Raw genomic sequence first — 16,970 nt, forward strand, 5'->3', positions numbered from 1 at the left:
CATCACTTCATCTTTGTTCATATGTACGTACAACCTATATGGCACTGTATGCATTATCTATGTTAAAGGCACCCATTATGACATGCCATAATGTTTCCTCACAGGTAGGTACACATTGCAGGACAGTCACATATTCTCCACTGGAAGGGATTACAACACTTGTACTGTAGGTACACCCCTAGAGCACATTGCATCTTGTTATCTCCACTGAAAGTGCACACAAGGCTACCAATTACACACTTTATATGTCCTCATATAGGTAGGTATTCCCTATAGGGTGAATATTATTGTTTTCTCCACTGGACAGGTCAGTTTTATGTATTATGATATCATGTTTATTCACACATAGAGAGAGAGATCCTATAGGGCACTGCTTCATGTATTCTCCATTGGAAGACCAGCTAGAGGACATTTCATTATATTTTATTCCATTTGAAGGACAACCAGTAGGTCACATTAGCACATTTTCTCCACTGTAAGGACACACTATTGGGCAACTGTAAGGGTACCTACTGGGCAATTTGACTGTCATCAAATCTAGTGACAATGATGCAACACAACCAACCTCTGATGTATTGCTTTCGCTAACAAGACAGGTTAACCAAGCTGACCATTCACAATATGCCTGATTAATCAGGGGTAATTTTTTATTTATTTTTTTTGAAAATGTTAACACATTCAAATGAACATGAACTGGACCACTACTTTTGCAGAGATTATAAAATTAAAGCGGAATTTATGTAAAGGCTCTATAAGAGCTCAAACGGATCGCTGCACAGCAATTAAAATCATGCACAATAGAAAAAAAAATCTGTCAGCTACAGCAGAGGCTAAATAAGTTAATAACTGATGGGGAAAAAAAAACAGGACAAAGGTCACTGGTTGATACTGAAATGGAAAAGTAAAACATGATAATAAATTAGCTTACGATAATAGAAATGATGACAGTGACACATAAAGTGACTGTAATAAGCACCAACACCATTGAATTATTAAATGAGCTGAAGGTGTTATTAATGAGACACGATAAGGAAGATTTCAACCATTGGTTTATTATAATCGATCTTGTAACTGACTCATTTGCAACAATACATATATGTGTCACTAGATTAGTTTTTAAAATATGACAGGCAAAAACAAATCCTACAAACAAATTGATTGTATGTCCATAAATACTACAGTGCACAGCATTTAGACAGCGTTACACACCAATACTATAAATTATTATATTAAACAGGCGGTCAGTTTGGTCCAATTTTAAATAGACCTCACTTGCCATACACTCTTCATACACTGGAACCTAAAAGCATTTAATGCTCCCAAAGGTTCAACCAGTAAAAGTGGCCTGAAATGTTTTATAAAATACATTTTAAAGATACTTCCCAGGAAAATAATTAGCGAGATAAATTTTTTAAAGAAGCAGTATGGAAATATTTTAAAGTAGCCGTCTGTAATTTTGGTCATTTTAGTAACTCTGTGACTGTAAGGCAAACATGATCAGTAAGCCTTTCCTCTTAACCATAACCTATCTTATACTCTCTAATGAAACTACATAAACCTTGTGAGTTACCATTGAGGAAGATGTAGGCAAAGTAAATGTACACTGGTCAGTTTGGGCTGAAGACTGAACTGAAAAGACAAGCTATGTGCATTCAATGTTGAAATTTACACTCAACGATTTTTTTTACAATCTATTTTATAACATTTATGAAAATTATATGATTGACATGCGTAAAAACTTACCAAACTTACACCTTTAATAAATCTACAAAAATCCATCTGAACATTAATGTAAAGCATCAAACTTTGAGAATCTTTGAGAAATGTGTTGTGTAATTAGTAATATAATGCAAAAATCAAAAATCTCTCTGTCACTCTGTCTCTCTCTCACTCTCTCTGTCTCTCTGTCTTGGAGATTTTGGGTTTTCTGTACAGGACAAAAAAGCTTTGAAGCTGCTGAAGAATATAGATGCCTGTCGTTTTTTTCTTCATCCAGTGCTCTGAGGTCTGGCTCTCTAGAGAGAGATCTGAAAGCACTGGTTCAATGTTGCATCACCAATTAGGGCTGAGCATTAGATCATCAATGTTTTTCTTACTCAGTCAGCCACAGAAGCAGGGCACATTTTCCATGCACAAGGTTAAGATACAGCAGAGAGGATCATGGAGCATGGGTGTGATCACAGATCCATATGGGTGACAGAATACGCACTGTTGTCAAGCTGTCACATCAGCCTGTGCTCCATCAGACCTCATCAGACCTCAGGAGTCAGAGACAGCCGAGGAGAGTGGAAAAGGGAGACTGAAACAGTCCAAGAACAAAGGGATAGTGAGCAAAAGGAGAGCAGCAGATATACTTCAGGCACACTGCACAGTGGAGAAACTCAGTCCATCTCCCTGTAGAGATAAAACACACAAAGACACAAACATGAGATGAGCAAAGATTACGTCTCTCAGAGCGAGCTCGACTCATCGGCCGCATCGTGACGTCAGTGATTAATGTTTGATGAAAATCATTTGTTCTCGGTGTGAAATCATGCCCGATGGTGTACTGGGAGAGAGAAAAGGCTTGTGCGGTGCCTTTCAGAATAATGTCAGTCAATGCTGCTGTGCCATTTTATCTAAGCTTCAACAAACCCTAAACCAAACTGCACACAAGGACGTAGATTAAAAACACAGGTCTTTTATAAGCACATCAGCCATGTTTATATGTGCTGCTCTTTTACATTCTCGGGAAGAATGACAGAACTGTACCAACTGTCTAGTTGACTTGAATTGACTCTCAAGTGTTCATTTTGATGTTTTATTGTGTATCTTTTACCTAGAAAAGTCTACCTTTAACACTAATTCAAGCTATGAGGGTAGTCTTTGAGGTCCGGTTATTTACCTTAAAATGATTCAAAACCTACTACATTTAAATTACCATGTACAAAAGCTACTGTGTGTATATGTATAGTTACACAACCACACTTATATACAGCAATATACAGCTGTATATAGGACATTATTAGTAATCCTACACTCCGGTGTCACCCAGATGAGCATGGGCTCCATTTGTTGTCTGGTTCCTCTCAAGGTTTCTTCCTCATATCGTCTCAGGAAGTTTTTCCTCGCCATCAGGAATTTCAATGCATTGAATTGTATTGATATTTTGTTGTTCTTTAATCTTACACAATCCAATCTACATGCTCAACACAATAAAATCGAATGTACATCAAGTCCAGTTCCTTTCAAGGTTTCTTCCTCACAAAATTTCAGGCAGTTTTTCCTCACCGCCGTCACCTCCGGCTTGCTGATTAGGAATAGATGTTAGAGATAAATTAAATGAGAGACTTAATTTTAAATTTCAAAATTTCTATTTGTCTGAAATGGCTTGGACTATTCCCAGCATGGACACTAGGGGACATTCTGTCAGGTTTTGTTTTGTCTTGTGCCATGTGCTTTTGTTTTTGTTTTTGTTCATACGTGTTAGCCCCGCCCTATCCTTAATCCTGTCCCGCCTCTGCACACCTGCCCCTTGTGTTTCAATGATTGTCCTCCCTATATATACCTGTTGTCTTGTGCTTGCTCTTTTGCTGAGTCCTTGTGTTTTGTTGTGGTGCTGCTGTCTCTGGTGGTTTGTTTAGTTCCTGTTTTGTGTTTGTAGCCTTTGTTATTTTCCCTAATAGACCAATCTTTATTGTTATCCCTGCACTTGGGTCTAGATTTTATTCCTGAAGACACCCCTGTTTTTTGACACTTCTGTTGCTATACTTATGTAACGCTGCTTTGCGACCATGTGAATTGTTAAAAGCTCTTTACAGATAAATGAAACTGATTTGATTATTTTAATGATTAACCCTTTGTAGTTCTCACTAGTTGTATAATCCTTGAGTTTAAAGGTTACTTGCGTGTCTGTAGCATAGTTTAGATGTCTGAATACATCTGCTTTGCAGTTTTTTTCTCAAGGTTTAATCAGTAATTTTGGCAGAGGTTATGCGTGCTCTGAGTGAATTATTTTAGAATTCAGAATTCAAATAAGCCGCCTAGATGAAAATACCTGCATGCTATTACAAGCGGCAGAGCTTTCTGAAGTGACGAGGAAAAAATTGGCTAGAGAGACGAAACTAACATTTACAGCATTTAGCAGACACTCTTATCCAGAGTGACATACATCGTCTTATTTCAGTTTATACACTTGAGTAATTGAGGGTTAAGGGCCTTGCTCAGGGGCCCCGCAGTGGCAACTTGGTGGACCTGGGATTCGAACCAATGACCTTCCGATCAGTAGTCGAACCACTGAGCTACCACATCCCAAACTTCTCTTAGCACTGATTGGTTAGATATTGTTGGTCTACATTTCTTTTGTTTTTAATCCAGTTCACAGTCTCAGCAACTCCACAGAGGTAGACTTTCTTCTCTGAGCAGATATTTCATTAAAGCTATCCGAATGTATGGAGATTTTCAGCAAATATTACTGTGCTTAAAAACACCTTTACTTCTCTCTTCTCTTGTGTGGTATCTGATCTGTCTATTACTCTTTTTTTTTTTTTTTTTAATATTGTTCACCTTAAGTCATTTCAGATAAAAAGCATCTAACAAAATGAATGAATGTTAATGCATTATTTGAGGAAGCTGCTGAAACCCATTGATATGATTAGCCTCTCAGTTAGACGTCCTTGCCGGAACAAGAGCGGGGTTCTAACCTCATCCACTGAAAGCGCAGAGTCAGTCCCTTAAGCGCTCCTGGATTTGCCGAGTCAGTCCCGAGGCAGTCATTAATTATTCATGTAATTACACAGACACTAGTTCTAGATGATGGGACATGCTTCTATTGTTTTAAGAAAACGTGAGCTCATGGATTAGTTTCACAGATGAAATAAAGCAGCACTGGAGGCGAAGGCATCAAAGGAAGCTGGAGTCACGTCAGCTCCCGTACCGAGCCTTTGATCTGAGGCAATGTTTCACTGACTTAGTTACCGGTGAAGCTTGTCAGAGTACTGACTCTACAGTGGCCTGTATTAGTTTTTACCTACAAATGCAAAACCTGAAGAAAAAAAACATTCCATGCACTTATCGGAGATGAAACAAAGATGGGGTGATGAAGTGGACCTTAAATCCTCCACGCTTTGTTATTTTTCTATAAGGTTACAGCCTGAACACTTTTAATGTTCTTTTACATTTTACATTGTGCAACTTTTTCGTGATAAGTTAGCTCCTGTTATTGCTTATAGCAGCTTTAATTCACCAGCCTCTCTTGTTTTTATTTCAGATTGTTGTGTTACCAAACAATGAGGAATCCCTTCATCTGGGAAATGCTCTCATGGTGAAAAGATTGAAGTTACAGCTTTACCTTTGACCGTTACAAAGTGCAGATAAGAGATACCTTCTGTAAACCTGGCAAAATTTTTAAGCATCCAGTATAAAGTCTCTGTACAGTATATGTTATTTATATAGAAAGGGCACAAAAAGGGTTCAAACTATTTGTACAGTACAAATACAAACATGGTGAGCAAAAAAGCAGCTCAGAACACGTTAAGCCTTGACCAACATACTGTAAGTTACAACAGCAGAAAACTATATCAACTCCTGCCAGGGATCCAAGGCTATAATATTTTCCCAGGCTGGAACAAACATCTCCTGGTTTACTATATGTTAATGTCAGCTGAAACAGGGTGAGGATTTGATGTTAATAGCATAAATCCATGCCATCCAACCTGTCTTGCTACCACTGCTGGGCCCCTGAGCAAGACCCTTAACCCTTTATTGCTCAGTCGTATAAAATGTAAGTCTCACTAAATGCTGTAAATGTAATTCATGCCGCTAACCATGTGGACTACTTGCAGATATATAGGACTGCTATGGATAGAAGCTCTTGGAGGCTCTGGCTTTGAAGCACTATTGCAGGTTGGATTTGTGTTCAGATCTCCATATTTCAAGGCTTTATATAAGTTGCTCAAAAGCTCCTGGTTACACAACTCCACTTGACTATGTACAGCTGCATAAAGGCCATTATTTTTAATCCTACTCTCCGGTGTCAACCAGATGAGAATGGTTTTCCTCTCGAGGTTTCTTACTCATATCGTCTCTTGGAGTTTTTCCTTGTCACCGTTTCCTCATTCTTGCTCGTCATAGGGACGAATATGTATCAATTTCATTTTATGCTTTGTCATTTTTATCCTGAATTTTTATATTTCTGTAAATCTGATTTGAAAAAATGTCCACTTTTAAAAGCACAATACAAATATAATCCCATTAAATTGAATTGAATTAGTAGTGAGGGGAATGTGTCCTTCTCACACTGGACCATTTGGGAAAATAGGACCAACTAACATACATCAGTCCAAATCATTGAGATCACATTTAATCCCTTATTCTGATGTTTGATATAAACATTAACCAAAGCGCTTCACCTTAATGTGCATGCAGTTCCCAGTAAAGTGGCCAGAGATTGTCTGTATCATCTGTTTCATACTGAAATGGCCCATATTCACTTGGGGGAAAAAACAAGGACACACATTCGTTATGAAGGAGAATCTTTACAGGGAATCTTGGTCTGTGCTAATCTTCATAACCTGGCTTACTGAGGTGGCTGAAGTGAATTATTAGGATTAATTAAAGCCTGTTCTTATACACTTTAATGAGCGAGATTGTAATTAAAGGCGAAATTCTGTTTATAAATTATTCATATCTGTATACAATAAAATGAAACGATCCTAGCTTGGTAAATAAGTGAAATAAATCAGTCAACTTATGCTTGGACAATTCCCTGCTGGCGGTGGCTTAGTGGTTAGCACGTTCGCCTCACACCTCCAGGGTCTCGGTTCGATTCCTGCGATTCCCTTGTGTGTCTGGAGTTTGCATGTTCTCCCCGTGCCTCGGGGGTTTCCTCCACCGGTCCAAAGACATGCATGGTAGGTTGATTGGCATCTCTGGAAAATTGTCCGTATTTTGTGAGTGAATGAGTGTGTGTGCCCTGCGATGGGTTGGCACTCCATCCAGGGTGTATCCTGCCTTGATGCCCGATGACGCCTGAGATAGGCACAGGCTCCCCGTGACCCGAGAAATTCGGATAAGCGGTAGAAAAGTATGAGTTATAATAAAAATTATAAATTATCATTTATGAATAATGAATATAACATTATATATATATATATATATATATATATATATATATATATATATATATATATATATATATATATATATATATACCCTGTGTTTGGGTCTGATTTCTCTCCATCTCCAACGTCATATGTTCTCCTCGACCGGAATGTTAAAACAGTGTGTTTACTGTGCAAAATAATAAGAAGATAAGTAATGATAAGAATAATAAAAAAAGTGATGAATATTGACATTTTATTCATTTATTCACAGCCCTGTTTTTCCACGTCGTATACAGTAATATGTGCTATTTTGCCTAACCTTTATGGCACAGGACTAATGTTCTCATCTGGCCCACTTGTAGTCAAGCTCAATAGCTGTGCTCTATATTACAGTTTGAGGAAATTAGAATGCAGCATTGATGAAGAAAAAGAAAGACCAGAACAAGCCAAAAGAAAGCACTGCCTAGAATGAACAGATAATATGTTCTACAAAGATACAAAAAACACACTGTTGTTGGTCTGTTATCGTTCGCTACACTACTACGACCGTCTCCTAACGATATTTCATTAATTAATTAATGTGATTAATTTGACTAATTAGGATGGCATTAATTAGCAACACTATGCAGTTATCTAATCATTCATGTGGCAGCAAGCAGAACGGTGCAAAATATCGTTCAGGCACCAGATCATGAGCTTCAGTTGATGTTCATGTTCATATGAAACATCAGAATGTGGAAAGAGTGTGATCTCAGTGACTTGGAGTGATGGCACCCAAAACAAAAAGATGCTACAAACAAAAACAAACAAACAAACAAAAAAAACCTCCTGTCAGTGGAGGGTCTGCAAGGCTGAAACACCTAGCTGAGAGGAAGTCTATACTAACTCAAATAATCCCTCTTTACAACCAGGGTGAGCAGAAAAGCATCTCAGATCTCACACACACACACGTTAAACCTACAAGTGAATGATCTACAATAACAGAAGACTACATCAGGTTTTGTTCCTGGACGTGAATCGGAGCCTATCATGGGCACAAACTTCAATTAAAAAAAATGATTTATAAAAGATGAAAAGGTAAAAAGGTTAATTGCTGTATTTATTTTTTTCTAATCATTAAACTAATCATCCAGTTTGTCTGAAGCTTTGCTGATGATTCCTGCTACAGTGAAGTAGTGAAATATATTATCTTTTACATTCATTGTACTGTATAGATGAATGCAGTTCAGGACTGTATCTTATCTTTAAGGAATGTAACCAAGATCACTAAAGTGAATCTGATAAAATATTGGTTTCATCTATCATCTGTCATCTATGTATGTATATATGTATATCATTACGATACATCCTACTGAACACAAACCTCGATTTCTCCATGGTATCCTTGCTGAGGTAAATGTACCAGTAGATGATGTTAAAGAGGGCGAATGCGAGGGGGAAGAGCACGCGAGCGTACTGATCGATGACACTGGGGCCAGCCAGCGTGATGTTGGGTGGAATAGCTGAACCCTGCTGCAGGAAGATGGGCAAGCGCATTTTTGGGGCTTCTGCAGCCGAGTTCAGTCTCCTCCTCTGTCGCTCGCCGTTGCTTGTGTCAGATAACGTCTAGGATCAGAGGAATAAAAACGTTGAGATGCTAACAGCATGCATGTGAATAAGTTTCTTATGTCTGGTGGTCGTTTTCATTTTCGTGTTTGCTTCCTGGTTTGCATTTTTTAAGCAAATTAGTCCAAATTAGTTCTACCATTATATCTTATATGTTTTAACCAAATTTAAAACAATGACCTGAGCAATGGGAAACCTGGAACCAGCACAATCAAAAGAAACGTCTGAGGCTGTATTACAGATAACACACACCCCTTTTCCTCCTCCAGTATGCGTCAGAGAGATGAAACCGGGGAGTCGTAGCATCTCAGGTAGGAGAGATTATAGAATAGTCATGCAGCGTGGTTCTAATACGGTGGCTATTTTTAAAACGCCAGGCGTGAGCCGGTCACACGGGAGACATTCTCTTGAGACAGCGCATGCTTGTGATATTAGCATATCCAGCTCAGGACTGCAGATACGGATCGCACATGTGCTCAGCCTGTTACAATGCACAGTGGAGTGTCTTATAAATAATCCACTAAATTAATTTCTCCGGTTCGTTTTCCTAGGCAGCACATATGACATGACATGGCTCCAGGCCTACCATGTGGCACAGTTCACAAACAAGCAAATGGTGTGGGCCAGAAGGCGGCCACCTCCTTGCGAGTGTTGGCTCGTCTTTATGCTACTTTCTCACGCGTGCGCCAAAATGCTGTTGCCCTGCCACAATAACCTTTGGATCACTCACTAGGGGTTCAAGCCCAGATGTCTAGGAAGCTGTTCTCTGGCAATATGAGCTGTGAGCTTTATAAATAAATTGAATTATTGAAATATTGCTTTCACATCTGCCTCTGTCGGTATGTGTTAGTCTAGCATGTGTGTGTGTCTCTGTGTGTCTGTCTGTGTGTGTGTGTGTGTAAAGCTTTTAAAATCATCCAGGGAGCAGGAGCAAATCAGAGTTACAGGATTTATGTTCATGTTGCCACTCAGTTCTGAGATCTACAGTCTACAGGATAACACCATTAATCTTTTCCTATTCTTCCTTTTTTTTTAATAACTACACAGTTTATACATTTGTAATAAGGTTCAGAAGCAATGATAGGTTTAAATTACTTACTGTACAGGGTTCTTATGTATACAGTATTCATTCATTCATTCATTCATTCATTCATTCTCTACCGCTTATCCGAACTTCTCGGGTCACGGGGAGCCTGTGCCTATCTCAGGCGTCATCGGGCATCGAGGCAGGATACACCCTGGACGGAGTGCCAACCCAACACAGGGCTCACACTCTCATTCACTCACACACTCACACACTACGGACAATTTTCCAGAGATGCCAATCAACCTATCATGCATGTCTTTGGACCGGGGGAGGAAACCGGAGTACCCGGAGGAAACCCCCGAGACACGGGGAGAACATGCAAACTCCACACACACAAGGCAGAGGCGGGAATCGAACCCCCAACCCTGGAGGTGTGAGTCAAACGTGCTAACCACTAAGCCACCGTGCTCCCTGTGTATACAGTAGATAAACTTAAAAAATAACAATAATTAGCTTAAGTGAAGCTGAGTTAACGTAGCTAGTTAACTATTCTGTTTAACTGCATAAGCGGTGTTGTATGTTGGAAATAAAAAATGCATAAACTTGCTAGTTTAATTGCAACCGTAGCTGTAAAAGATGTGCTTATTAACTTTTCTTACTGGTTTGTGTTCTATGTGTGTTTGTGTATGTGTGTGTGTGTGTGTGTGTGTGTGTGTGTGTGTGTGTGTGTGTGTGTGTGTGTGTATGTGTTTGTGTGTGTTTGTGTTTGTGTGTGTGTGTGTGTGTGTGTGTGTGTGTGTGTGTGTGTGTCTGTGTGTGTGTGTGTGTGTGTATGTGTTTGTGTATGTGTTTGTGTGTGTGTGTGTGTGTGTGTGTGTGTTTGTGTGTGTGTGTGTATGTGTGTTTGTGTGTGTATGTGTCTGTGTGTGTGTGTGTGTGTGTGTGTTTGTGTGTGTGTGTGTGTGTGTGTGTGTGTGTGTGTGTGTGTGTGTGTGTGTGTGTGTGTGTGCTATTTACTATATTATACAATAATAAAATAAACTGTATCTTCTTTTTCTTCTTCAGAAAGGATGTCTTCCTACTAAAGCTCTCTCTACTGCGCATGAGTTGTCATACAGATAAAAGCTTTAATCTGTAAATAAGACGTCACTGCATTGTTTACCGACTCGTCTTCATCATCACTTCCCTCAGCGATGTACTCCAGCACAGAAGCTCTGGAGAGTCGACGTCTCATCCTGTTGGCCTCCAATGTGGCAAAGTAGTTGACGGCGGCAAACTCGACCAGGGCCGAGGCCACGAAGGCGAAGCAGACGGCAATGAACCAGTCCATGGCTGTGGCGTAGGCCACTTTTGGCAGAGAAGAGCGTGCGCTGATGCTCAGTGTGGTCATAGTGAGGACGGTGGTGACTCCTGTAGGTCAGAGAAGATTACAGAAGGTGGAAATGAAACATACTGTAGAATGGAACCATGTTATGTAGATATGTTTTCAGGCATTACATCAAGCTAGTGTACAGTAGTAACATTACCATAACAAGTTCAATGGCACTGATATCCTGGACTGGAATTTCTGGAATTCATTTCCAATATAATTTCAGATTTTATTTGTCACAAACACAGTTGTACACAGTATGCAGTGAACTGCGTTTTGTTACGTCTGTGTTACGTAAAGAGTCAGAGTAAATAAATGGAAATGAAATTAGAATAAAATAAAATAATAAGGAAAGAAAATGGAATTTGCTTACAAAATAAAATCATGTTAATGATGGAAAAAGTCTGACTAGGGAATATAATTTTAAATATATTTTTATATGTATGTATGTAATGTTTATTTAAAACATTTAACCATTTAACTCTTAGCATCTCCTCTGAGTACAACTGTAACTATTATTTGAATCACAAGTGCACAAAGAAATCTCTATTCTCTAAACACATAAGCGTTAAAAGAAATGATCATTATAACTGATGGCTCCTTTCTTCTATAAAGAAATAAATTATAAGGGAAATATACAGTTCATTCAGACCATTACAGCAGTTTTGTTTGCTGGGTAGCTAATAAATAATCTTCTTTTTTTGGAATTAATAAATATTTAAAACAGATTTATTAGAAACAGAAAAAATAACCTAAAAGAATGAGGTTAATTTGCAACCAGCTTGTTTACCAAATTTAAATTTATAATGCATTAAAACATCAAAAAAGAAAAAAAAAGAAAAGAAATAAAATTTAAAAAGCAGACATATATTTATGTATTAATGTTTTAAATGTAACTAAACATCCTTTGTTTTTGGATTTAATGTTAGGAAAATATTTCCAGAATATTTTAAAGGAAAAAATTAAACTGTTTTTTTTTATTTAATTATTCATGAGCACAAGTATTTAATTTAAACGATACTTTAATAAAATCATATAGAATCTTATCAAGATTAGTGCTTGAGGGCAGTAACAAAGTCACTGAGGTACTTTACTACTTTTTTTTTTTTTTGCTTTCTTAGCCATATAAACACGATTTACGGAAAGAGACACATTAGCACTCCTCTTCTCTGGATCTTCTCCAGATAGCAGGTAAGATTATAAATTAGATTTAGGATTAAATGAAACTGAAATCACTTTTTTGGCTCAGTTTTGTCATCCTTCACACTTTTGTTGCTTCTTGCTACTCTCAGGGTCAAATTCATTCTGAGTAACATCTCTGTAAGCATTTTTTTAATAAAATGTCCAAAAAGAAACTTAAACTTAGCCAAATTTAAAACTAAAATAAAAAGATTTGATTCGTCCTAAAGGGTTGTTCAGATTGTAAGAAAAGCTTTAAAGGCCATAGAAAGTTTCAAGTGCTAAAATTATTAATGAGCCAAAGAAACGCTAGGGAACAATTTTTTTCTAAGAATGTAGGAACATTTGTAGATATTTAAAGATATATTACTGTAATCTTCCAAGTAGTTAAAGCTGCACATTAAATAAAAAGCCTTTAAAATATGATGCATCACATAATTATCATCACAGACTTAAAGCTCAGACTTTGCTCCTACTTTCTGTATTTTTAGTTAATATGCTCCAGGGTTGCTGGTAGGTGTATTGCTGACTCTAAAATACCCCTAGGTGTGTGTGTGTGTGTGTGTGTGTGTGTGTGTGTGTGTGTGTGTGTGTGTGTGTGTGTGTGTGTGTGTGTGTGTGTTGTGGGATGCGGGGGATGTGTACTGGTGTGTACGCCCACGGTAGCAGGGATCCATTGCCACCCTGACCAGGAACCAGGAGAAATGCTGACTGAAGATGAATGAATGATAGTCATTAGTTTGCATGGAGATATGTTCTAAATAATAATAATAATAATAATAATAATAATAATAATAATAATAATAATAATAATAATATATAATTAATTATTTTTTTATTTTTTTAAGAGAATTTTTTAAAGACATAAAACTAGATAAAATATCATTTATTTTGATGATTATTATTATTGTTATTCATATCTGATTCATATTAAGATTCACATTATTTTATTATTATTATTATTTTTTTTTTATTATTATTTATTTATTTTTTATTTAGAACATATCTCCATGCAAACTAATGACTATCATTCATTTATCTTCAGTCAGCATTTCTCCTGGTTCCTGGTCAGGGTGGCAATGGATTTTAATACTTGTCCTTCTCCTTATTACAGCAACAACAATAATAAATAATAATAATCATCATCATCATCATCATCATCATTCATTCATTCTTATTAATTTACTCTGAACTGATTTCTTAAGCTAAATGCAATGTACTAAAATAAAAAGAAAATTATTTCAGTTGTCATTGTTTGTGTACTAAATGTTCAAAGTCTTCTGATGCGTGAACAGCATCCTCTGCAGGGCCGGAGGAGGAAGTGAAGAAAAAAGTAAACAATGCCTGGTGTACATTTTACATAAAAAACAAACTACATAACATAAAATAACTTAAATAGTAGATTAATGTTAGCTTTCCTCTCAAACCTGGGATACTGCAATCAGAGCTGAGTTACTGGTAAAACGTTTGAAAAAGTATAATAAAATGTTACTAAAAAATTAAGATTAAACGATATATATATATATATATATATATATATATATATATATATATATATATATATATATATATATATATATAAAAGCTCATAAAATCATATTCAAGCAGTTAAATTGTTCTCTTACCAGCCACAGTGCGAGCAGGCACAGACTCCTTGTTGATCCAGAATGACACTTGGGACAGGACGACCACCATGATGAGGGGGACATATGTTTGGATCAGATGATAGCCGAGCTTTCTCTGGAGGAAAAAGTGGACCATCTTGACAGAATACTGACCTGAAAGAGAGAAGAAATGTGAACAGTGTATGAGGAGAAAACGTCTAATCAAAGGCTGAACTTTCTATCCTGGTAGAATATTCACCTGATTCTCTAGTCAGATTCACCTTTATTATCAAGTACCATGGGCTTACATGGACGAGGAATTTATCTTAGTGTACTGGTGCACAGTAATGAAGCAAAGAAGCATACTATATTATATGCATATAGCATATTATTTAAAAAAAAAAACAACTATAAGCTATTAAACATACGAGTATGATTAAAAAAATATAATGAATATAAAAAAATACAAATTGAAAGATTGAACTGTATAATAGTGCAGGATGTGCAAAAGCAAACCAATGTAAACGCTAATGATTTGATGTAAGAAGGTAAAATAAATTTGTTTATTATTATCTAGTAATGTAATTATAATTATAATAAATTATTATGATCTACATTTGGCTATTATATTATATTATATTATATTATATTATATTATATTATATTATATTATATTATATTATAGATTGCATTTAGAAGGCATTTAAGAACATTTTTTGTGACTACCAGAATACCAGACAACATACTTACCAGATGTATTGTTTGGACATGAATTAAAAGCAAATGTTATTGAAAAGTGTTATAGTATGCAACAGATTTCAAGACTATGTCTTCAAATCACTTTCAGAACTCATGAGGACACTTAAGAACCGATGCACTGCGGGGACAAGAAGGACAGTGGAGCTCTGAATGTCCTTTCTGATTTGTTAACTAGGCCACAGTCCTGCCTTTCAAGCCCATGCCCTCTCTCTATGCCACAGTGAAGTGATGACTTCTCAGCAGGGGAATGCTGCTTTTTGCCTACCTATAAATCTTCTCCTCTTAGGAGCTCCATAGCCTCAGAGCCTGGAATAGGCTTTATCCTTCAGTGTTCTTTTTAAAGACAGATGACAGCAAGAATTAGCCTTGACCAGTTAAGCACCTTAGACTGACACTCGGGGAGAAGCAGCTAACCATCATTATGGCAAATACAGTACATTTGCATTTGGACATGAGTCCAAAAATACTGCAAATCTGTCAAATGTTTACATTAGTCCAGGAGCTAGAATTGTTCATTTGTTTTCATTAAACACTTTATACAGTACTTAGCAGGGTAGCAGTGAAATCTGTGGATTCTGTCCCTAGAAAACTGGGCATTAGGTGAGAGTACTTACTGATGTGGTAACTTCAGGTAAGAGACATGAGGAGATTGTTTAAAAAAAAAAAAAAAGACTGCTCAGGATTAAACCCAGACCCTGGAGCTGTGAGGAAGCAGCATTACCTGCTGTATCATTGTTATCAACCCCACAGTGAAGCATGATGGTGGTACTGTAGCATCATGCTGAGTTAACTCCGGACTCTTGATTGCTTTCTAAAACTCTTTCAAAAAGCCCTCATTACCCAGTCACAGTCTTTTCTATTTTTATATTGAGGTATTTCTACTCAATTCAACTAATCATGTGACTTCTAATAACAAATGATTCTAACAAAAAGGGCAAAAACTTCAATGACAGATTTATGTTGTATTTTGTTTGTGTTTTTCAGTTTGGTGAATAATTTAACAAAATATACTGATATAAGTCCATTTCAGTTCCAGTTATTTTACAATAAATTGTGGAAAAATGAAAAAAATTCTAATACCTATGCAAGCCTATGCCATATCAGAAATATTAACCTGTATTGATATGCAGTATTTTGCTGGAAAGTGTCTGCCCAATGAGGTCATACTGCAGTAAGTTGGAGGACTCCGGAGGGATGACCACAGAATCTTCCAGGCCTTTTCTCCATGTGTATACAATCTCATTGCTGGTGTATGCATCTAGAGGAAGCACAGAATGACACCAATGTCAAACGGTTAGAAGAAAAAGTCATATAAGGATAATGATTGTAATGATGTTTAAAACACTAACAGCTTCCGAAGCTGAGAGGGCATACATGGCCATCCATGGGAAAATCCATCAGCATCATTGGACATTCTGCACTCACAGTCAGCCTGGAAATAGAATACATTTGTATACAGTGAAAGATAAACAGCATCACTGAGTTTTAAGAGATTTTATTTCTATATAAACGTACCTCATGGTGTAGAAGACAGTGCCGTTCTGCATGATACGAAACATCTTGTTCGGCGTTGTCATGTTGTGTGCCAGGGATTTCTTCGAGTTGTGGAAAAAGGTGTCGGGAATCCAAATCTTCTCCAACATGCGGTTGTTTAGGCGTAAGATCTCGATGGGACCTTTGAACGCCAGCCTATCATCCACCCACATTTGACGGAAAAACATGTCCATGGTGAACTCCTGAATGAAAGGACACATGCTCTGTCTCTGAGATGCAAAAAAAAAAAAAGACGTCTACCAGAATTTGAAAGTCCAAATTTAACAGATCTGCCGAGACATGTTTGGTGTGCATCTGCAGTTTTGCAACGAAGGCACAAGAATAATTTCAGTCTCACAATCTACCCACAAACCCATGGCTTAAACATGCAATAATTTGACTGGTGAAATGAGCTTCTGTCATGATGAGCTTTTCACTGCAGGATATAGTAACTGGATTAGGAAAAGTCTGCGGCTTCTAGTTCTGAAGTTTCTAAGCTGTTCCTGGCATTTAAACAAGAAATCTGCTCATATTTGCTGAGGGACAAAAGAAAGAGTTTATTGTTGGTCATTTGTAATGTAGGTTAAATGTCCTTTTGTAGTGAAAGTTGATGTTCTTGACTGAAAATATTGGTGAAAATTGACTAAAGTGAGATTCTAAAGATTATTAGAATAATGCTAAACTAGACGACTCTTCAGTTGTTGTTTGAAATTCGTGCAAATTTAGATGGCTAAGAAAGCAGGCTAAATCTTATCCTACTGGGTCACAGACCACCAGGGGACTCGGGGCACGAGGCAGGGTACACCCACTCA

General features: G+C 37.2%; 1 protein-coding gene across 1 annotated transcript; it reads right to left on the reverse strand.

Annotated features, from left to right (window-relative positions):
* Positions 1-1,045: 1,045 nt before the first annotated feature.
* Positions 1,046-16,598, reverse strand: gabra6a (gamma-aminobutyric acid type A receptor subunit alpha6a). Its single transcript, XM_047819601.1, has 7 exons — positions 16,141-16,598; positions 15,975-16,057; positions 15,740-15,883; positions 13,888-14,040; positions 10,877-11,124; positions 8,446-8,687; positions 1,046-2,394 (listed from the first exon to the last, which is right to left on the reverse strand). The coding sequence occupies exons 1-7, from the start codon at positions 16,377-16,379 to the stop codon at positions 2,382-2,384; spliced, it is 1,122 nt and encodes a 373-aa protein (XP_047675557.1). The 5' UTR covers positions 16,380-16,598; the 3' UTR covers positions 1,046-2,381.
* Positions 16,599-16,970: the final 372 nt, after the last annotated feature.

This window comes from Tachysurus fulvidraco, chromosome 10 (genome assembly GCF_022655615.1).
Source record: "Tachysurus fulvidraco isolate hzauxx_2018 chromosome 10, HZAU_PFXX_2.0, whole genome shotgun sequence".
Taxonomy (NCBI): Eukaryota; Metazoa; Chordata; class Actinopteri; order Siluriformes; family Bagridae; genus Tachysurus; species Tachysurus fulvidraco.